We start from the raw sequence: 23,443 nt of genomic DNA, 5'->3' as shown, positions 1-23,443 counted from the left end.
CAGGGCAGGTAGAGTAGACGCTGACGTAACCACGCCCCCTTTGTCCCAGAGTCTGCGCAATGGAGCAGCGCCTCGCAGCGGACGTCGCCAGGCTCCGCCCCTCTTCAGGCTTCTGTGCGAAGTAGGTGGACGCTGGGCTGAGACGTTTCACAGGCCTCCAACCCCCACCTTTAGTTCACGGTTGCGCGTGGGGGCGTGGCCTACGGTGCTCCGCCCCCAAACCCGAGGTCTCCTACGGAAGCGGACAGGGCCATTTGGGGAGGAGATTCAAAAACAGCGCAGAGCTCTGCGGCACCGTCTGACGTCTGTGCTCGTAGCTCGTTAGCCTCGGAAAGGGCGGGACCAGAGTGTCTCAGAACCGTTAAGCCGCTCACACTGGAGGAAGAGTTAACGGGACAGTTGCAAAAGCCAATCGCAGCCGGAGTTTGCAGGCTGGGCCTGGGTGGAGACTTCACTGACTGCAGTCGCAGGTGGGTGAGCTGTGGGGTCCGAGGGAGGAGTGGGCTTGGATCCGGCTGTTGGAGGCCAGGCTCCTACGACCCTAGGTTGCGGTGCAGCTCGTGAGCGCTCCGGAGCGCAAGGGTCCACAGCTAGGAGCCTTGTGCCCCGGGAGTTCTACATGGCGGCGGCCGGGAGGTGACCCTTCCCTGTCACTTGCAGATGGACCCTCCGCGGACCTCCTTGTCTGTCCCGGGCTAGGCGACAACACTATCGGTGCAAGTTCTCTAAGCTTTGGTGTGCCCCGCAAGGGTTAAAGGCGCGGCTTCTGCGCATCTTGATGCCCCATGCTGTTCTTCCTGCAGTCACACCGGTGCATTTCTGTTTCCTTACTTCCTCGTGTAGATGGATGTCAGTGCTTTTCTCTGAACGTCCATTTGAGTAAGTCAAGGACGAGTTAGGGCCCATGGAAAAGTTGGTCTCTGCAGATGAATGTGGATTTCGCACATGATGGTAGATAGGTGTCATGCTGATTCAGCCTTTCTTCTTTCTAAGGCTGTCGGGAAGGATCTGGGAAGGCTAGCAGTAATCTAAACTACACAACCACTGTCCATTAGTTGTGTATTCCTAAAGATGGGTTTAGTCTGACCCGTGCTTATTCCCATTAACATTTTTTTGTGATATTACACATCCCTCGAGTCTTCTGCAGCTACATGGAATTTTGAGTGTGCACTTACACACAGACATTGCTATCTTGATATAACACCTTACCTGTTAAGAGCATGAGTGAGGTGCTCTATAAGATCTGAATATTGCAAAGACCTCATAATGTGACAAGGTATCTGGAACACACAGAAAAAGTTATAGTAAGCAATGTGGGTATGAATAAAGACAGCAAGCACTGATACCCTTATCAGCAAATACAATAATCCAGGTTTCTGTTTTGCATCCTGTGTAGCTAATCATCCTATTATAGTGTCTTTCCCTATGTTTTTAATGATAATGTGGTGACATGGGCCAGGGCAGTCTGAGTAGGACTAAAGAGGAACATGACTAGGTTCATGATGACTGGAGGTAATGGTACCAAAAGAGTATTGTCGAGCTTGTTTTCCTGGATAAAAACTAAAAGAATACAGTGGTAGCTAGGGGAGAATAAGAAGTCAAGGGATGGGAATTTTTTGTTTGATGTGTTTTTAAAGATAAGAGTACTGGAATTTGCATGTTATGCTAAGTGCCTAACAGGGAAGGAGAAATTTTTAGTGTGTATGCCAAAGAGAGACAGACAGACAGACAGACAGACAGACAGACAGAGACCAAGACCTGATCAACATTCTAGCAATCACTCCAGAGTGATGGGCCATATTTGGTTTTTGCCATGTCACTGAGCTGAAGATGCAACTTAATATTAAAACTCATGTCTAAAGGGTAGAGAGATGGCTCAGCTGTTAAGAGAACTGTCTGCTCTTCCAGAGGGTTTGAGTTCAATTCCCAGCAACCACATGACTGCTTACAGCTATCTATCCTGGGATTTGATGCCCTCTTCTGGCATGCAGGGGTACATACAGATAGAACACTCATTTACATAAAATAAATCTTTAAAAAAAAAAAAAAAACCTCATGTCTAACCATGGACTGTCCTGTGTTTAAAATAGTGCCTTCAACAATAATTACTCCACAAATGTTCCAACAAATAACCTTCTTTCAACTTATGTCACTTATGAGCTAGAAATATATTCTAAAAGTGGAACTGCCAGATTTGAAGTAAATGGCTCTTGACACAATTTTTTACTTCCTTTCTTCGTCTCTTGTCTTCTGGAAACTATTGGCCACCTGTAATTTTTTTAGAACCAAAAAACTCCTTTTTCACTTGAGAAGGGCTTTATATAATTTCTCCTACCAATGATTTACCTTCTCATCATTTAGGTGTCAACAATACATCCTCAAAACGACTAGTATTGTAGTGAATGAGGGCAAGGCCTCCAGAGTCAGACTATTTGAGTTCACATACCAGCTTCCCACTTGCTCACTCATCTCTCCATCTATAAAATAGAGATAGTAATAGTTTTTGGTTTATATAAGTAGCTAGAGGATTTAAAGAGAAAACAAAGTATGCAGAAGCAGCAGCACTAGATAATGCACACAAAAAGAAAGAAAACCTAGAAAGTGTAGGTATATGTCTGCCATATTCTCCAAAACAGCTCTAGTTCCACTACAGCATATCCATTTCTTTACTGGCACTGGAGCCTACTTCTTCAGGATTCCAGCATATACAAAAGACCAGCTGAAACATCCAGCCTTGTGGTACTGAGCAACTGCTAGATTCTTGGATTTTCCCTTCACAGATAGCCATTGTTGGTTTAGCCTGTACATCATTTCAAAACATATACATTATATAAAATGTGGGGGAGGGAATAATTTAATAAGTTCTATGACTAGAGAACCCTGAATAATACAGTGCTTTTGCATAGCTTCTATAGTAAACTCTGTATCTAGACGTTAGTGATTGGATGCTCTAATGAAATAAAACCCAGATGAGGTAGAACACAGCCCAGCCTTAATTTATTTTATAAATAGCTTAATAAAGTTATTACTTTATAATAAGGATTTGTTGTTAAGCCTAATTCTTGAGCTATTAAGTTTTTAAACTGATTTTTATAACTGATCTTTATTTTTTCAATATAGTCTGTTTTGAAGTCACTTCCATGAATACATACATAGCATATGTGTTTTGCATAGTAGTTAGTGATGAAGGAACAGTGCAGAGAGATTGTGTGGATTAATTTGGAATCATGCTTAAGGCACAGGATGTGACAGCTCACTCTTGTGAAAGGTTGAATAAAGGATTTCCAACTAAAAGCCAGCCTGCTAAATATAGTGAATTCTTCCAGATGCCTCTGGCTATTCTCTCTCTCATATCTATAATGAAAACCTTAACTGTATTGTAGAGTAATGTCAGCAGTTTCTTTACTGTACCCCCTCATATGTATCTAGTGCAGAACCCCAGGATGTATATGAGAGTTTTGTCACAGACGTATGAAAGAGAGGTGCAGTAAAGAAACTGCTGACATGACCTCTCTACAGTATGAATAAGAGGAAGAGTTTAGTATTTTTGGTGTGCAAGAGAGAAAATATTCCGAGGCATCTGAAAGAGTCTAAAGCAGAGAGAGAGAGAGAGAGAGAGAGAGAGAGAGAGAGAGAGAGAGAGAGACTGGGACTGAACATGGCCAGATGAGATGGCCAGCAGAGTGGCTATGGCCAGGGCTATCTGATAAAAGGGAGACTAGCCAAAGAGAATAGAGTTTAGGGTTGAGGAGGAAGTGAGAATGGCTAGGATGCTTGTGTGGGGAATTGGAGTTTCCTTTAAACCTGACAATTATAATAAGGCAATAGACACAAACCTCCTTGAATTCAAAGCTAGCCAAGGCTACATTGTGAGACTCTGTCTCAATGGTGACGTCAGTTTACTGTGGCACCATTTGAGCAGAACCTTATGAGAAGATCTTGTAAGTGAATCTGCTTTTTCTTTGTTGTTGTTGTTTTTATTTATTTGTTTATTCTATTTTTTGAGACAAGGTTTCTTTGGGTAGCCCTGGCTGTCCTGGAACCGCCTCTGTAAGCCAGGCTTCTGTCAAACTCTGTCTCTGTCTCCTGAGTGCTAGATTTAAAGGTGTGTGCCATCACTGCCCAGCTGTAAAACTGCATTCTAAGCTTTTGGTTGATGTTGAAATGGAGATTTTAGAATGCTCTTAAAAGCATGCATTTCAAGTGTGTTCCTATACATTTTGTGTTCTTAGACATGGTGTTTTATGTAAGCCTAAACTTTCTATTTTAAAGAAAGCATTACTAGTAATACTCCTAAAGAAGTATTATCAACATTGAGTGAGAAGCCCATAAAGACTAACCAAAGTCCTACTGATAATAGCCTAGGGTCTCAGTCAGGTTTGTTTCCTCTGCCAGTTAAAAATCTGAAGCACAACAGGTAGCTGCTGAGAAATCTCACACAGGGCAAAGGAGCAGATGAAATCAGCAGCTGAAGAACAGTGTGTACTAAGGGTGAGGAAACATATTATGCAGCACCACACAGAGAGAAAGACCCCCCACCACCACCAAACTGGAAAATCCAGTCTCTTCTCCAGAACTGGGGTGTTTAACATCACTGAAGGGTTTTCTTCTCCTAATTTAAGTTTCAACAGTTTGAATAAAGATTGGATGGTTGACTGGCTGACAACTGTTATGTAACCTGTCCTGATCCAGCCTTGAACTTGTTGAAACAGCAGGGGGCCTGTGGGAAACAAATGGCTACAGAGTCTTTATTTTATGCTGCCAGGCTTTTGTCTTAAGTCAGGAAGGTGAGGAAGCCAACCATCTTGGAAATGTTCTAGCTTTATGACCTAGCCATGATTTCTCTTCCTTGTCTTTCTGTATACCAGGTAGTCTGTCTGACTCTTAAGTCTCTCACTGGTACTGCCAGGGTTGTTGTATCACTAAGCAACTACAAAAGTCTAACCATCTGTTGGTCTGCCAATATTTACCTGTTAACAGGAGTGAAAGTTTTACATATAAAGTCATTGTCCAGTTTATTGTATAAGGGTCCAAAGACTGCTTTGAGATATAGATACAGATGCTGAATTTAAACTCTTATCATTGTCAGAATTTCTTTTCAGCTCTGCATCTTTTCTTTGTGTACTGACATATTCCATGTTTTCCCCATCCAAAACAAAAGAACTGAGTTCTAAAGTACCTACTTACTCTTCTAAGCCTTACCTTGTTCAATTTCTTTACAAAATAATTGAGGGACCAAAGACTAAAGAAATGGTAGTGGGTAAAGCATTTGTCTTGCAGCCATGAGGAATTGAATTTGATCCTTATTTCATGTCAAGTACATCTGTAAGCCTAGTGCTTCTCAGAAGAGGTAGGAGGCAGAGAGAAAAGAATCCCAAAAGCTTGTGGATCAGCTATCCTGATGTACACAGTGCCAAATAACAAGAAACTGCCTCAAATAAGGTAGAAGATGGAAGACAGATACCTGAGTCTGTCCTCTAATCTCAACATGCATTGTGGCGCATGCAACACCACCACCATCAATAAAAAAGAAAATTTATGCAAACCATGTCCTTTCCTTTTAAACCCATTGTAGTGCTCTACACTCCCCACCTCTAATTCTTCAATGGTTCTTATTTATACTTTCCCTTAAAGAGGCCATTGAAGATGTCAATTATCAGATGACTCCAACCACAGCTGCCTGCAATCGGACTATCTTTAGTTCTGTGAAAAACTAAAGCAATAAGCTCCAGCTAAGCCCCCAGAACCCTGAAAGGAATAAACAGTCCTAAGCCACTAAGTGTTGGGAGATTTTAAGGCAGAGGATAATCATGAAAGAGAAATACTAGGGAATCTGTTTTCCTATTTCTCTGATTTCCCTAGTCCTCAGTCTTTTTTTTCCCCTATTTCTCATTTCTTTAATTTTGTGTGTTAACACTTTTGTATTTTGAGTTGAACATATTTGGAAAGTTAATGAATATCTGGCACTTCTGTTTTGCATTTTTTACCTTATATTTAGAAACCCTTTTTACAATACTTAGTATGCTGTTTTCCTTTCTGCTTTCAAATAGGTCAAGTGGGATGAATGTTTTCTTTTCTTTCTTATTAACAGCCATTGTCTTAGGGTTTCTGTTGCTGTGAAGAGACAGCATGACCACAGCAACTCTTATAAAGGAAAACATTTAATTGGGGCTGGCCTACAGTTGAGGTTTAGTCTTTTGTCATCATGGCAGGAAGCATTAGCGTGCACAGGCAGACATGGTGCTGGCACAGGAGCCCAGATTTCTAAACCCAGATGGGAAGACAGCAGGAAGCAAGAGAGTGACACTGGTCCTGGCTTGAGCATTTGAAACCTCCAAGCTCACCCTCAGTGATGCATTTACTCTAACAAGGCCACACCTACCTCAAAAAGGCTATACCCCCTAAATAGTGCCAAGCCTTTATAAGCCTTGGGGGGGCCACTTTTATTCAAACCACTATAACTATAAAGTGGCTAATACCACCAAACTCTGGTGGCCTTTTTTCCCTTAAGCCAGTTCTCTTGTGAAAGTCAGGACTAGGGTTAAAGTTAAAAGATATGTAGTATGTACATCACCATCAACATTTTAATCCTGATTTTGCTGGAGTAGATCATGCATATAAGGATGATAGCTCCGGCAGCGCTGCCCGCGGTACCAAGCTCGGGTGTAGGCCTGGGGGATTAAAGAAAGACTCAAACTCGGGTCATCCATTATGAGAGAATGCCAAAGCTTTTACTGGGCAGGTTCAATATATACACCAAGCCTGGGAAAGAAAAACACAAACTCAAGGAAAAACAGGAACTCAACTGGGGGGCAATGGGATGTCAAGTGTGAGTTCCCTTCCTCCGGCATCATCCTTCAACAGGATGTTTTGTTCTTAGAAAAACTACAGAATGTTCCTTTGCAGACATCAGCACACGGAAAGTCTCAGCCAGGGCATAGCAGCCCTTCGCAGTCCTACAGAAGGACAGGGATGTATAGAGTAGATACTAAAATAAGAACTACTTCAAGAGTAATACTTTAATAACAATAAGATGAAGCATGTAGTGAAGGCCTAAAGAAGGTAGGTATTCATTCAGACAGTTTATACAGTCAGTCCTACAACCATAATTGTCAGGTCTCAATTACATACTTCTCAATTCAAATATACATTTATGAAAATTCAAAAAAGGATTTAGTATTGGATATCAAAAATAAATGTTTAAAGTAAGGTTTACTATCATATTGCTGTTGTTGAATATTGTTATAATTTCACACCATGAGTACATTTTTAAAATACTCATTTTGGGGATTATGACAAACATGGAATGTTGAAAGATAGTTTTATGGAGTTGATTCTCTTCTTCCACTTCATATGGTCTGTGAGTCTAACTTAGGTCACAAGCTTGCATGGCAAAAGCTTGTACCTGATAAGCTATGTTGCCAGCCTGAAGAGGTCAAATTAAATCTGAAAATTTCATTAGCTTCCTATCACACTTTTTTATTCTAGTTCTAAGAACAGGTGGAAATGGCTATGGATAATTCATACAATTTAAATGAACAAAACTCATGGAATGGAATCTCATCTGAGAAGAAAAAGAATTTTCTTGCATCAGAAGATCATGGACAGAAAATCTTAAGTGTACTACAGAGTTTTAGAGAACAGAATGTCTTTTATGACTTCAAAATAATCATGAAAGAAGAAATAATCCCATGTCATCGTTGTGTGTTGGCAGCATGCAGTGACTTTTTCAGGTACTGTTAACTTCCGTCTGTGCCTTAGATTTTGTATGAGAAACTGCGTTATATTTTACAACCATATTCACTGCCCCTGAGCATGCTTAAATAATGTGTAATTATTAATAAAAAAAGAATTAATTGGAACTAGATTATTAAGAGCTTTTGAGTAGGGAATCTTAAAACTACAGCTATAAAAACAAGAGTCCTCCCAGGACAGTTTCCCAAAGATCTTTAAAATTAGTGCCTTGAGCTATTTTGGGTGGGATTCATATGGGGTTAACTTTGAGGAAACCCTGAATGATGCCTTGTTAGCAAAAGATGAAATGACAAGTTGAAAAAAAAATTAGAAGCTGAGTTTAAAAAATACGACCAAGAAGAAAACAATTTAGTCATGTCTGTGCCATTTCCCAGGGGAAGAACTGCAGCCCAGAAAACTTTTCTTTTTTTTCTTCCTTCTATGCATGTAATGTCAGCATTGAGAGGCTGAGAAAGGAAGATTGCTGTGATGATAGTAGTAGGCTTCTGTTGCGATAAGGTCAGGTGTATTATTACAATACTGTGGCGATTGTCTCCTGGCCAATAAAGAAACAGGTATCCTTTGCTGACACTTTGCAGTCAGTCATCCTCGTCATACTGCAGTAAACTCAAGTCCTCACTTGATACTTTGCATTAGGTCCAGTTTTGGAAGAAAAATTAAGTAGGGTTTTAATCTCCCAACGAATTGGTAAAAACAGTAAGATTTAGTATATGAAGCAAAGTGGTAGTTATATTCCATTTATGATTTATTTAAGTTGCAGACTGACTCAGGGCCTTGTGCTGTTCTATTTTGAATCATTAATTCAAAACCTGCTTTATATAAATGTGTAATTTAAAACCTGCTGTATTACCATTAGAGTAAATCCTATAAGCTAGATTTTATTTAGCAAGCAGTTCTTGCTATTGCTGCTTGCTGAACACCTGCCTCTTTGGGGTTTTGCTTTGAATTTGGAGCTTAGTGATTCACAATGTCCTGGGCCAGGGAAGCTCCAGCAGTATTGAACTAGCTGTTTTCTTAGTGTAACTCCTCTCTTTTTGTTTCTTCATATACTCTGAGGCATCCTTTGAGCTCTATTGGGGCCCCTAATCTTAGACTCTGTTGCTCCTAGGCCCCGTTCGTTGTCTTCACTTCTTTTGAGCACAGCTTTCCTTCCATGTAACTTTTAGGGTGCCTCTTGTTCTTATAAATGTGGCCTCTTATTCACAGTCCTCAAACGCTTAGGGTTTTTTTATTATATATGCCCTAATCTAAATCTCAGGTCTCCTGCTTACTATTCATGTGACCTTAGGCAAATCACTTACCCTCTTCAGATCTAGGTCTCCTCACTAATGATAAGGAAATTAGAAAAGTAAAAAATAGGAGTTAATACATAAGGTCATTCTGGAGGTTATAAAGGAAATAATATATAAATGGTTAGCATATTTTATTTTACATTCAATTAATGTTAGTCAATAAAGTTCTTGTTTTATAACATAGGAAAACACAGTAAGATCCTGTTCTGCGTACTCGGCATGATTTTCCTGCAGTGTTTTCAAGCTAATACAACAAAAAGTTCTTGTAAACATTTGAATTTGTAATCCTCTGCTCATATCAAACTTACTTTTTAGTTAAATAGCTCTATAAGTTAATCCTTTGACAGTTTTCTTACATGTGTATAATGTGTGCAGATGGGCAGTTGTCAATTATACAGATAAATAAATTTAAGAGTACTAGTAAATAATACACAACAAAATGGAAGCTCATACCCTTTCCTCACTTTGTGTCTCATTTCATTCTTAAAATTACTATTAGAATAGGATAATCGTTTTCATTTTTAATTTTAACTGTTTTAAATAGAAGAAATGACCAGTCTTTATTAAATTTAAATGAATACATAGTTCATATGAAAGTATGTACAAACATGGCTAGAAATTTTTTTAAAGAATTGTTTTGTGTATATGAGCACTCTGTCTTCATCCCTTCGGAAAAGGAGAGCAGATCTCATTAAAGATGGTTGTGAACTATATATGGCTGCTGGAAATTGAACTCAGGACCTCTGGAAGAGTAGCCAGTGTTCTTAACCACTGAGCCATCACTCCAGCCCTGTGGCTAGAAATTTAATCACTTACCTCTTAAAATAAACCATCAGTTTATAGTATCTACAGTTTGATAAAACTAACTACATTGAGAAAATGTAAAGTAAAAGTATCAAAAAAGTTTGCACTACATAGCAAAAATTATTATTAAGATATAAAATCAAGGAACTTGTCTTATAGAAACCACTTATAATAACATGCCATATCTGAGAAATAAGTAGGAGAGTACTGTAAAGTATAGGAATTTGATCTTACATGTGTCTTCTGCAAGGGTGTAGAAGCTGATATCAAATTAAAAATACACATAATCCAGGGACTGAAGAAGTTTTTCAGTGGTTAAGAGCACTAACTACTCTTCCAGAAGACCTGGATTCAATTCCCAGCATCCATAGGACAATTATAACCACCTATAATTCCAGTTCCTGGGAATCTAATTCCCACTTTTGTCCTTCACAGGCATTAGACACATATTTGTACACATACAGATATGCAGACAAAAGCACCCATACACACAAATAAAATCTTAATAGGTTGGTAGACATATACATAGACAGACAGACAGAAATGTGGGGAGAGGGGTACTATTAGGAAACATTTGATTTCTTAAAATAATGGCAGTTAATACTCCGCAATGATTAAGTTATTAATTCTTCTAAACAACTTGTTTAATCCATTTATTTTGCAAGATTGCATCATATATATAATTACAAGGTATAATTTCTAAACTGGCATACATTGTTAAAGAACTTTATATTAAGATATAGCATAATTAGAACTTTGTCACTACATTTGGGTTTGTATTAAGAAGTATATTGAGTAACCCTGGAAAAGGCCTCTTTATCATTGTTTTCCTTTTTTATTTGAAAGACCTCTCATATTCTTCAAGTAGATCTTGTCCTCACTAATTGATTAATTTATTCTCTGGGACAGACTCTAAGCAAAAAGTTAGCCTCAATATATCACCAAGTACAAGTATTTGGATACTCATCGGTGAAGCACCCAAAGTATTTTTCTTAGTTTTCTAAGCTGTGGTAAGACAATGGGACCACAACAACTTATAAAAGAAAGTGCCTAATTGGACTTACAGTTTAAGAAGGTTAGAGTCAGTGACGGGAGAGAAAAGGAATAGTAGCAGTAACGGGAGAACACACTCATAATGGCACCACTGTTTTGAAAACTCATATCTCCCCCATTGACATAGGTCTCCCACAAGGCTAACCCTTCTAATCCTTCCCAGATTGTTATGCCAACTGGTGACCATGTATTCAAATGTTACCCAGTGGGAGTCATTCTTAGTCAAATCACCACAGCATTTTTTATATTATCAGCATAGTTATGAAACTAGGATAAACAATAAAATACATTTATTCCATGAGTAGATACCTCCAAACAACCTGTATTTTTGTCTCACCTGAGTTCAAGATTGTCCCAATCCCTTAGATTTGCCTTTTCATTCCCAAGCTGGCATAATTACTCAAATTTAGGGAACAATTTCTGTCTTTCTGTGGTTGTTACCTCAAAAATGTAGGTTTGGCCTTTTGGCTTTGTGTGGTTTAGGTTTTGGATATTACTTCACTGGTCCCCTTTTTCTATGAGTCTGATTTGGCAGATTTCCCCACAGAGCAATATAAAATCATTGGCAGCAGTGGGTCTCTCGTTATCTGTGTTTCATGTAAATGTTTTAAGCATTGAGCAGTTTATGTTGAGAAATTTTAGTTATTATCACAGATATAATTAATTTGCCATTGAAAAAAACTGAGTTATAGGTAAGAATTAGCCAATATATAAAATTTGAACCACTTTACAACCTTTCGTTATTTCTTTCTGTATATCAGCTCCACTGTATATGTTTTTGTTTTGTTATATTTTGTTATGTCAACAGATAAGTATTATACCTTTTAGTTATTTTAAATGTTAAAATAATTCATTAAAATTCCATTAAATCTTATAAATGTATTCTAAATTAAGTAAATGGTAAAGAAGCATGTGTATAGTGATATTGGAAATTGTTATAGTTAAAATACTTCTATTTACTTGTGCATCTTTTTTTCTTAATCTTTTTTCAGGGCTATGTTCGAAGTAAACATGAAAGAAAGAGATGACGGAAGTGTTACCATTACTAACTTGTCCTCCAAAGCTGTAAAGGCATTTCTTGACTATGCCTATACCGGAAAAACAAGAATAACAGATGATAACGTGGAAATGTTCTTCCAGTTGTCATCCTTTCTTCAGGTTTCCTTCCTGTCCAAAGCTTGCAGTGACTTTTTAATAAAAAGCATCAGTCTGGTCAATTGTTTGCATTTGTTATCTCTGTCAGACAGCTACGGCTCTACCCAGTTGTTCAGTCACGCTTTATATTTTGTGCAACATCATTTTCATTTGTTGTTAAAATCCAGAGACTTTTTAGAGATGAATTTTGGAGTGCTGCAGAAGTGTCTGGAATCAGATGAGTTGAATGTACCTGAAGAAGAAATGGTCCTGGAGGCTGTCCTCACATGGATTAAATACAATTTAGAGTCCAGGCAAAAGCACCTGCCTCACTTGATTACAAAAGTAAGATTACATCAGTTATCTGAGGACACACTACAAGACTGTTTGCTCAATGAAGAGAATTTACTCAAAAGCACAAACTGTTTTGACACAATCGTGAATGCTATTAAGTGTGTGCAAGGTTCTAGTGGCCTCTTTCCTGATGCTCGACCATCCACAACTGAAAAATATATATTCATCCATAAAACTGAGGAAAATGGACAAAATCAATATACGTTTTGCTATAATATTAAAACTGACTCCTGGAAAATATTGCCACAGTCACATCTGATTGATTTGCCAGGATCTAGTCTGTCTAGCTATGGAGAAAAAATATTCTTGACAGGTGGTTGCAAAGGGAAGTGCTGTAGAAAGATCCGACTTCATATTGCTGAGTCTTACCATAATGCCACTGACCAGACGTGGTGCTACTGTCCAATTAAAAATGAGTTTTTCTTGGTTTCAACTATGAAAACTCCAAGAACCATGCATACATCAGTCATGGCTCTTAATCGGTTATTTGTTATAGGCGGAAAGACTAGAGGATCCCAGGACATTAAGAGTCTCTTAGATGTTGAATCTTATGATCCACTGTCCAAAGAGTGGACATCAGTTAGCCCTTTACCCAGAGGCATCTATTACCCAGAAGCCAGTGCATGCCAGAATGTCATTTATGTCCTTGGATCTGAGGTAGAGATTGCTGATGCTTTCAACCCATCACTTGATTGCTTCTTTAAATACAATGCTACCACTGATCAGTGGTCTGAACTAGTAGCAGAGTTCGGACAATTTTTTCATGCTACTTTAATTAAAGCTGTCCCAGTAAACTGTACCCTTTATATATGTGATCTTTCCACCTATAAGGTTTATAGTTTTTGTCCTGATACTTGTGTTTGGAAAGGAGAAGGCTCTTTTGAGTGTGCAGGCTTTAATGCAGGTGCAATTGGAATTGAGGATAAGATTTACATATTAGGTGGAGATTATGCCCCAGATGAGATCACAGATGAGGTGCAGGTCTACCACAGTAGTAGGTCAGAGTGGGAAGAGGTGTCACCAATGCCAAGAGCTTTAACTGAATTTTACTGTCAGGTCATTCAATTCAACAAATACAGGGACCCATGGTATTCTAATCATTTCTAAAAGTGATATTTGCATGAGTGCTCTAAAATTATGCCAAGTAGAATTGGTTAAAAATATGTATATCCTAGCACAATAAAATGTTCCTTTTATTAAAGAACGATTATAGATGTATGCTGTCAATAAATAGACAGTTTCCAGAAGTTTAAAGTATGAAATATTTTCCAAAGCTTTATTGAATATAAATTCATTTTGAATAATCCAGAATACATAGTATTTTCTTATGTAAGTAAAAATTACAGATTTATGCCCATTTAAGTTAAAGGATAGAAAAAAGTCAGTGTTCCCAGATGTGTACTGTGTAGAAGGGAAAAATTTCTTGAAGTGAAAATGGCTTATGTACTGCACATTGTGTGACATGAAGATAAATTAGAAATAGATGAGAAATTCACATAGAACACTGTAGGTGTAAGAATTGTTGAATCCCTACTGTTTTCTGCTTGCTGGTTAAATGATTTCATTTCACCTTTGTGTGGCCAGAAATTTTCCACAATGCACGTTTTCATCCATCTGGTCAATATACTAAGAACAGTTTGGCTTTACTATTGTTGTATATAATACTATGTACATGCAATATATCTTTGTTATTAAGAATATATTGGAGCACATTACATTACTAAGACATTGCAGTTAATTTTTTTTGTTTGTTTATGGTTCTATTTGTTTTCACTGTCACCTTAGACTAATCATTCTAGATTACACCAAGCCTGAGTGTTGTATTAACATATAACTCACTGAGTAATGTCCTTACAATCTGAAATGATACTTTTAAAATGCTTTTTTTACAACATTAGTGCCTGTTCCCCAACATAGAGGATATAGAAATTTTTACCTCTAGAAAACGTGGTCATTATTAAGTCAGCATACAAAGTAGTGGGTTTTGTTGTGGCCTTTTTATACATGTTTGTCATTATACTTTAGTTCCTATTCCATATCTCTCTCCCACTGCCCCCATGCATTCTGCAAGTCCTACTCTAGCTGCTTTCTTCCTGCCAGATAGATTTCTTCCTCCTTTTGTTCCCAGTTCACATGCATTCTGTAGTGTTCTCTTCTCTCTTATAATGTCTTTGTTCAGAGTCCTCTCTCTCTCTCTCTCTCTCTCTCTCTCTCTCTCTCTCTCTCTCTCTCTCCCTCACGCACACACACACACACAAAACATGATATGTGTGTGTATTTATGTGTGTGTGTGTATATATATATATGCATATATAAAATGTTTAATACGTTGCACAGATATAGAAACATCTAGATTTAGTATGAGAGAAAACATATATTTGTCTTTCTGGATCTGGCTTATTTCATTTACCATATTGACCTCTAGTTCCACTCATTTTCCTACAGATGCTTTGATTTCATTCTTGACAGCTAAGTATAATTTCACTGTGCATATACCCAACATTTTCTATAACCATTCACTCACTGATGGTCATGTAGGCTGATTCCTGAGTGTTGTGAACAATGTAACAAAAAACCTAAAAGTTCACTAATCCTTTGTGTGTTTAACCAGGAGCTGCAGTGAGGTTCAATTATACCTTACCTGGTATGTGCACTAGTTTTATTTAAAGCACCATGTTGTTTTACAACTTCAGTAAAATATTCCAAGTGAATTACTCTCTCAAAGAAATGGTAGGACTTTTGATACAGATAATTTCAAAACGTATGTTTATGTCAGCCTTAACGAGAGCATGAGCATCCTTGTTCCTGAGAAAAGTTGGTCTGCTTTGTAAGAGGCATGCTTAGTTAATTGCTCTAAAAGATATTGGCATTTTAGGTTTTAAGACCTCTGATTTACATCTCAAAAATCATATAGTGTGCACAACTCAGAATTAGTGTGGTTTCCTATGCTACATTGTAAATCTTAATTTGTAGTAACTGTATGATTAAAATTTACCTAAATGAAATTTCTTTTACTTTACCACATGTATTTTCCAAATCAAAGTATATTTTCATGCACCTTCAAAATCAGACTCTCAGATGTCAGTCACAGAGTATATTCTTTTTAAGCACACAATCAGGTGGCTCTGCCCTTTGTTTTATGTGTACTTAAGAAAGCTCAGTAGATTTTTCTCTGGCATTCTTAAAGCCAGTAAGAATAAGTCACCTATATGGGGCTGTTAAGTATTTCTTAGTGAAGTGAACTTAAACAATAGTATTAGTGAATCTAGGAATTATTCATTTCTTCCAAAAAGGAAAAACTAAAGCAAAAGTGTTACATTATCAAATCCTCTTCATTTCTACTATTCTCATTGACCATTGGCTTATCATAGTGTCTCTGGGCACATCCTTGTTATCAAGACCCAACTGCCTGACATGGCCCCCAACCCCTACATATACAGCTGGAGCCATGGGTCCCTCCCTATGTGCTCCCAGGCTGGTAAAACCCATTTCTTTACCACAGGCATAGGCTTGCCTCCACTAATGTCATGATTCCATTTCATCTAACTGCACTGATGGGGAAAATGGTCCTATGATCAGCATCTCTAGGACCCTACCAAACTGGATCCGTGACTAAACCAGTTACATCCTCTGTCACATGACTAAATTGGTACATCCTGTGGTCTTGCCAGGCACTATGGCCTTGCTACCTAAGAAAAGAATTTATCACTATGACTCTTGGCATTCTTGTTTTCCAACATGCAAATCTCTGAGGTCTATTCTCAAATTATAGCATCCTTTTATGACTTCTCTCAGTTTTTTTTCTTTCTTTTTAAACTCAGCTTTCCTTTCATTATGGCCTTTATGAAGTACTACAGTGTGGCAGACAAAATAATGAAGCTCACTACTGAGACCACTGTCATTCCTGTGGGGGAAAAATTGTTTGACATTTCTCTATTCATTATCTTTTGTTTTACCTCATTAGAGTATGCATATAGAAGTATTTGAATATCTCCTAAATTTGAAAGTATGTATATTGCATTATTAAATATAGAAAAGTAAATTCAAACATATGAAATAAATTCAAAATTAATGGACATTCCTGTAGTGATCGTCAAGCCTGAGGTAAAATGGTGGTATAGCTTTGTTCAGGTAGTGTCTTAAGGAAGAGTAGTTGTGTAATCAAAATTAACTAAAATCCCATAATACTTAACTCTGCATTGGTATAGACTACTCATGAAAACTGGTTTATTTGAGGCCAACCACAGATTGCAACAATATTCCATTTTTTCATATACTAAGAAAAATCGAATATGTGTTTATTGTGTTTGGCTCAAGTATGCATTTGACAACCAAAGTCTAAGAGAGAGGGATATATCTGTTTAATATCTCGATATTCGGAAGCAATAAATATTGTACTGATTACATATATACTGGAATATAGAGTGTTACTTTGGGATCATTGTTCTCAGATTGATTGAATCCATTGTGCTGGGAGCTTTTCAATTCTGGATTTGAAATTAAAATATAAGTTTAAGAAATGTCTCCAAGAGACCAATCCCAGAAGGTAACCCTTCAAAGTAAGGGCTAGACTTTACAGGAAAGCATATTTATATTCATTATAAGAAACAATAAGTGTACTTTGTGATCTCCTTGGGATGAGACTATTACTAAAGCACTTTACCTTCTGATTTTTAATTGTTTTACATACTTGAGACTTTTTAAAAATTAGGACTTGATTTTATTAAAGGGAAGTTTTCTTCCATTCTTCTCTCACTCCTTCTTTCTCTTTCTTCCTTCTACCACTCAGGAAAAGCTCTTAACTGAGTAAAAACAAAAACCAAATAAAAAAAAAAACTATGAATTTTTATTTCCCTGACATGGCATGTATATAAACAAAGGCGGTGATCGCCTATCTTTATATTTTAAATTTTAAAGTGTGTTTATAGATTACATTTGATGACCTAATGCCTACTCAAATTTGTACCAAAATAGGGAATTTAATCAGGGTGATAATAAACATTAACTCTCTTAAGTTAGAGATGCACATTCAAAGTGAAAATAATCTTGGAATGAAATATGATGTAGAAAATCTTTCTACCTTACACATTTTGGACACATGATTTTTGTCTTAGAGTTTATAGTTCAGTGGTTTCAGAAACAAAGAATTACTGTACTGATTCAAAATGATTACCCTTGATAGTTCTGCTAACACTGAAAGTAACTGCCAGCAATAATGTGAACTTCCATACTTGCTCTCAAGTTGTTCTCTGCATGCCAGTCATTCAAGTACTTGGAACAGTACCATGTCTCTTGCTGCTGCAAAATTCATCCTCATTTTCTCTTATTTAAGGGCTCAACACCTTGACTTCTGCATCAGTGGCCAGGTTGCATTTCTCTTCATAAAGTTGCCATGGAGAACTTCTCTTCATTGTGGTGCTGCATTGTTGGGTTGAGACTAGCAAGTCTTGTAGAATCTTTCACAGAAAGATTTTACCTCACTGTCTAGTACCAGTGAACTTGGTGATTCAAAACATTTTATTCTGGTCTAGCTCTCTAGGTATTAGTACACTCATAGAGTCCAGAACAATGGTTCTCAACCTTTGGATCACCTAAGACCATTGGAAAACATAGATATTTATATTACAATTCATGATAGTATCAAAATTGCAGTTATGAGATAGCAGCAGCATTAATGACAATTTTTCATTATTAATGTTTTCAAAATTTTAAAGATACTTTTAAAAAATCTTTCAGAAAGTCTTCAAAAAATAGAAATTGTAGATAGAAGTTACATTATTAAGAGCAGGACAATTTGCTCACAGATTAGTATAGACTACCCTTATTATGAAAAAAGTCTAAATTTGGAGAATCATTTGTGCTATCAAGTTGGATACAGCATATTTTCATAAAATAAGACCATAGTTCCATAATTATCAATCATGAAACATTCACCTCATTACCTTTGAGAACATTCCCAACCATACAGGTCTAACTAGCTCAATAAATTGTGTTTCTGTTTTTAAGGGTAACAGAGCTGCTGAAATCACTCAGAGTACAGCTATCTATTATTAAGTATCACACTAAATAAATATTTCTTTATATTTCTCATCTACATAGAAGTTCACAGAAATTGAGATGTATCTTCATCATTTCAGGATTTAGCAATTATCACAGTGCCTGTCATAGAAATATGTCTCAGAAACTAATTGTATTAGCAACACATGATGCAAGATGTATTTTTCAGTTATATCATGACTGAATATGTCTGATTCTTCCATACCATTAACCAGTTGTTTTCTGTAGGTGATGTTACAGCTTCTAAGTAATTTCTCTATCTATTTTCTCATAGTTAATTATTGTTCAGTAGCTATAACAGCTAATCCTATGTTTCCTTTAAGTGGCAATAATGAGTAAGACACTAAGTACAAATTCCATTAATATATTTGCAACCCCCATTTTCTAAGTGTAATTGCTTCAGTGATATTCTTTTTCCACTTGTGGTAGGTAATGCCCAATGCTATTACGCAGGTAACTTATTTGCTTTCTCTGATAGTGAAATGTGGGGCTCCTGTCATATGCTATGAGAAAAAAAAAGAGAAATAAAATGAACTTTTTTCATGTTTGGATTAACCTTATTATGTAGTAAAACATCACAGTTCTATAAAATGTTAATTTATTGAAATGTGTCACAAACATATTCCCTCTATCAGTATCAGAAATAAAACAGAAAAAGTGAATGCCAATGACTCTTCTTTTCTTAACCCTTTGCACATATTCTAGGCTGATATGCAACCCTGATAGGTCTCAGATTATTGAGAATGTGGCATTTCAGTGGGAGGGTTTTAGAAACTCCCCCTGTTCAAGAAAGAAGACAGAAAATCTCCATGGCCAGAGATAATGAAATCAGAACCTCTTTGTAAACAGGATCAGCAGCTGATGAATTCTGCCTCAAGGAAAGCTAGGCCTATGCTATTTTCATATAACTGTCATCCACAGACTTATATGTTGAATCCTTGGTCCAGATAAAGATTCTATTTGGGGCTTAAAAGGACCAGTCACTGTAAAACTCATAAGGTCTTTGTGCTCACAGATAAACACTGGGGAAACCAGAAATGTTAAGCAACAGGCTTGTCTCTTCAACAAAAAGGATGTGTCTGTATATTCTCCACCTCAGAAAGCTGAGAATGGATGCAGTTAATAACCTAGTGATAATTGCTATCTGTAAGACCTAGCCACACCTGAGTCTCCTGGACTACTATGTTTATTTATCCCCAGTTCTTCCTCACTAGATCTTTATCATGAGCATTGTTCTTCAGTCAATAGAACCCATCCTAAGGGGAGATGTCACACATTCTTTATAGACTGGTGACCTCTACCTCATCAATTTAATGGGGACTACACCAGATGGATGCTCCTAAGCATAGTAGAGGCCACCTGTGCTTTGCAAAAATAAAATAAAATAAAATAAAATAAAATAAAATAAAATAAAATAAATAAAATAAAATAAAATAAATGCTTTTTATGTAGCCGTGCTTTAGCCTTTATTGTGTACATGGGATTGAGATAATTATTAGCAAGAAACTTTTTCCCAAAATTTAACTGTATATAAATATGTCTAAATCAAGCTGCCCAGTGTGCACCTTTAGGTGTTTGAAGCAGTAATGGCTACTTAGGTCATGTTGAAGTAGAGTTCCTTCTTGCCTCTCATGATTATTTCTTTATGAACAGTATGCATTTGCAGGGACCCCCACAAGTACATCTTCTGATTGGGGCCATCCCATTTCATACCAGAAGCTCATAATAGAGTTAGAAAAGAGACCCAATGCCTGAGAGTCTAAATGGAATTGCAAACAGTATTTTTTAAGCACTAGCACTGGATAAGTGTTATCAGGGTCCTTGGTTCTATAATTTCTGACAACAACCTTATCTCTCATTTTTTTAGTTTTCCTAAGTGATGATTTATAGTTTACAAAGAGACCTTGACTCCTAAACCCATATTTCAAACAACAAAAAAAAATAGCGTTTTCCCAAAAACAAAACTTTAAAAATTATGTATATTGACTTGCTCTTTGACAGTTGTCTCTCCCTCTCTCTCCCCCTCTGCCTTCTTCCCTCCCTCCCCCCTCTCTCTCTCTCTTTCTCTTAAAAAAATCTACTGAACCCAACTAGTGCTGTCTATATGCTCATGAGCAACCTACCAGTGGCCACATTCATTTAAAAAAAAATGACCACCCCCCACCCAGTAACATCAGTTGCCTCCTCTTGTGCAGGTGATCATATCTGCGGAAGTTCCCGCATGCAACCTCCATGTCTCCAGCTCTTACATTCTTTGTGCTTTCTCTTCCGAAATTTTCTCCAAGTCTTTCGAAAATTGATAGTGTCTAATTTAAGGCTGCACACTCAACAGTCACTTATTCTCAACATTTAGACCTGTTGTAAGTATAAATTAACTACTACCTACTTCCAAAAGAACTTCCTCTGATCAATGTTAAGAAGAGCAGTACTGATCTATTGGTTTGAACAAATACTTAGAAGGTAGTTTAACGACATGTGTATTTAGCAAAACAGCAGTATTAGGTCCCTGTACTTGAGCTGTGGGCTTTTGACCAAGTTTATAGTCATGGGCATCAATTACCTCCTGTAATTGGTTACTGTCTTAGGGTTTCCATTGCTGTGAAGAGACACCATGACCTAGGCAACTCTTATAAAGGCAAACCTTTAATTGGAGCTGGCTTAGAGTTTCAGAGATTTACTCCATTATTATCATAGCAGGAAGCATGGAAGCATGTAGGCAGATATGATACTAGAGAAGGAGCTGAACATCTTGCATATTGATCAGAAGACAACCAGGAGAGACTGCCATACTCAAGCAGGTATGAAGAATCTCTCTTCTGCAAAGGGTAGAGCCTGAACATAGGAGGAGACCTCCAATGCTCACCCCAACAGTAATACACTTGCTCTAAAAAAAAGCCACACCCCAACAAGGCCATTATCTTTTAATAATTCCACTTTCCATGAAGAAAGCATATTCAAATCACCACAGTTACCTTTATTACAGTCATGTCACTATTACATCTGAAGGCTCATCTTGCTCGGGAGTTCAGCATTGTGACATATGAGACTTATGACTGTTGAATTTTCTGCCTCATCAAGAAACCCAACCCTTGAAAAGTGAAGTCTTAGTGTCTTTACTGGTTGCTGTTATAAAAATCCCGTGACAAAGACAAGTAAGAGAGAAAGGGTTTGTTCCAGCTCACAGATCAGGGGATAGTCCATCAAAGCTGGGAAGTAAAGACAGCAAGGGCTTAGAATACCTGGACATTATAAGAGTCAAGAAAAGAGATCAGTACAATTCACAGACCACATGAAGCTCAAGAAGAAGGAAAACTGAAGTGTGGATGCTTCAGTCCTTCTTAGAAGGCATAACAAAATACTCAAGGGAGGAAATATGGACACAAAAGTGTGGAGCAGAGACTAAAGAAAAGGCCATCCAGAGACTGACCTACCTGAGGATCCATCTCATATACAGACACCAAACGCAGACACTATTGTGGAAGCCAAGAAGTTCTTGCTGACAGGAGCCTAATATAGCTGTCTCCAGAGAGGCGCTGCCAGCACCTGACAAATACAGAGGTAGATGCTTGCAGCCAACCACTCGGCTGAGCATGGGATCTCCAGTGAAGGAGTTACAGAAAGTACTGAAGGAGCTGAAAGGGTTTGCAACCCCATAGGAACCCCAACATCAACCAACCAGACTCCCTAGAGCTCCCAGGGATTAAACCACCAACCAAAGAGTATACATGGAGAGACCCATGGCTCCAGCCACATTTGTAGCAGAGGATGGTCTTATCTGGAATCAATAGAAGGAGAGGCCCTTGGTCCCATGAAGGCTCCATGTCCCAGTGTAGGGGAATGCCAGGGCTGGGACGAGGTAGTAGGGGTGGGTGGGGAAACACCCTCATAAAAGCAAGGAGAAAGGGAAGGGGATAGGGAGTTTCTGGGGGGGAAACCTCAAATGGAGATGACATTTGAAATGTAAATAAAGAAAATATCCAATTAAAAAAAGAATGAAATCGGTGAATTAATTAATTCATACATAACAGTGAGCATCTGGCTCTCTACAGTTTTAAGCAGTCTTAGATCCCATGCCCAGGTTAATGGTGCCACCTACAATATAAATAAAATAATCTGTACAGATATTTTCTAAGACCTTCTCCAGGTGATTCTAGATTTCATTGATTTGACAACACTAGCCATCTCATGTCTGTCTCTGTCTCATATATTTTGAAAAGACCTCTTGTGTTATTTGAATTTCTCAAGGTGTCTACTATATGCTGGTACTAGATAAGTATGTGTTGATTCAGAATCCTTTCAATACATCCAATTTTTCCCTGATTCTTCAGCTTTCTGCAGTTCCCTTTGACTTCAAACACTATCCCAGTCCCTTCATTTTAATTCTTCTAGATAGAAACTGTTGTAGGTTTCTATTGCAGTGAGAAGACATCATGTCTGTGGCTACACTTTTACAAAAACACATTTCATTGGGGCTGGCTTACAGTTCAAACATTTAGTCCAGTATCATTGTGGCAGGAAGCATGGTGCTGGAGAAGTAGTTGAGAGTTCTACATCTGGATCCACAGGCTGGAAAAGGAGAACTGGCTTTCCCTTCCCCCTGCTGATTCCATTTCCTTTCCACCTCCTCTACCCATCTGCCCTCCGAATCCACTTCCTGTCTCTCATTAGAAAATATCAAGCTTCTAGGAGATAACAACCAAACATGACAAAATAAAATATAATAAGATAAAACAAAACTATCATATCAAGGCTGAACAAGCAGCCTAACAGAAGGAAAAGAACCCCAGGAACAAGCACAAGAATCAGAGATCTACTCATTCAGAGATTCAGGAGTCCTATAAAAATACTAACTTGAAAGTCATAATATATATGCAGAAGACCTGGTACAAACCCATGTAGGCCCTGTGCTTACTGCTTTAGTCTCTGTGGGTTAGTCTCTATGCATCTTGCTTAGCAGAAATGGGAATAGGCTGAGGGTACCTTATTTCCAATGC

General features: G+C 37.7%; 1 protein-coding gene across 1 annotated transcript; it reads left to right on the top strand.

The window, feature by feature from the left end:
• The first annotated feature begins 280 nt into the window (after window positions 1-280).
• On the top strand, window positions 281-13,597 carry Kbtbd3 (kelch repeat and BTB domain containing 3). The gene is made up of 3 exons (XM_028771348.1): window positions 281-470; window positions 7,489-7,733; window positions 11,897-13,597. The coding sequence occupies exons 2-3, from the start codon at window positions 7,507-7,509 to the stop codon at window positions 13,497-13,499; spliced, it is 1,830 nt and encodes a 609-aa protein (XP_028627181.1). The 5' UTR covers window positions 281-470; window positions 7,489-7,506; the 3' UTR covers window positions 13,500-13,597.
• The last annotated feature ends 9,846 nt before the right edge of the window (window positions 13,598-23,443 follow it).

Source organism: Grammomys surdaster, unplaced genomic scaffold, assembly GCF_004785775.1.
Source record: "Grammomys surdaster isolate TR1022 unplaced genomic scaffold, NIH_TR_1.0 206, whole genome shotgun sequence".
NCBI lineage: Eukaryota > Metazoa > Chordata > Mammalia > Rodentia > Muridae > Grammomys > Grammomys surdaster.
The sequence above is the reverse complement of the archived record's forward strand: the minus strand, read 5'-3'. Positions and strand labels throughout refer to the sequence as shown.

What these genes read in the sequence shown, in the direction of transcription:
- Kbtbd3 (XM_028771348.1), top strand. Translation starts at nt 7,507, where the DNA reads ATGGCTATGGATAATTCATACAATTTAAATGAACAAAACTCATGGAAT. An exon ending in GCATGCAGTGACTTTTTCAG is followed by an intron (nt 7,734 to 11,896) that starts GTACTGTTAACT and finishes ATCTTTTTTCAG; the next exon opens with GGCTATGTTCGAAGTAAACA.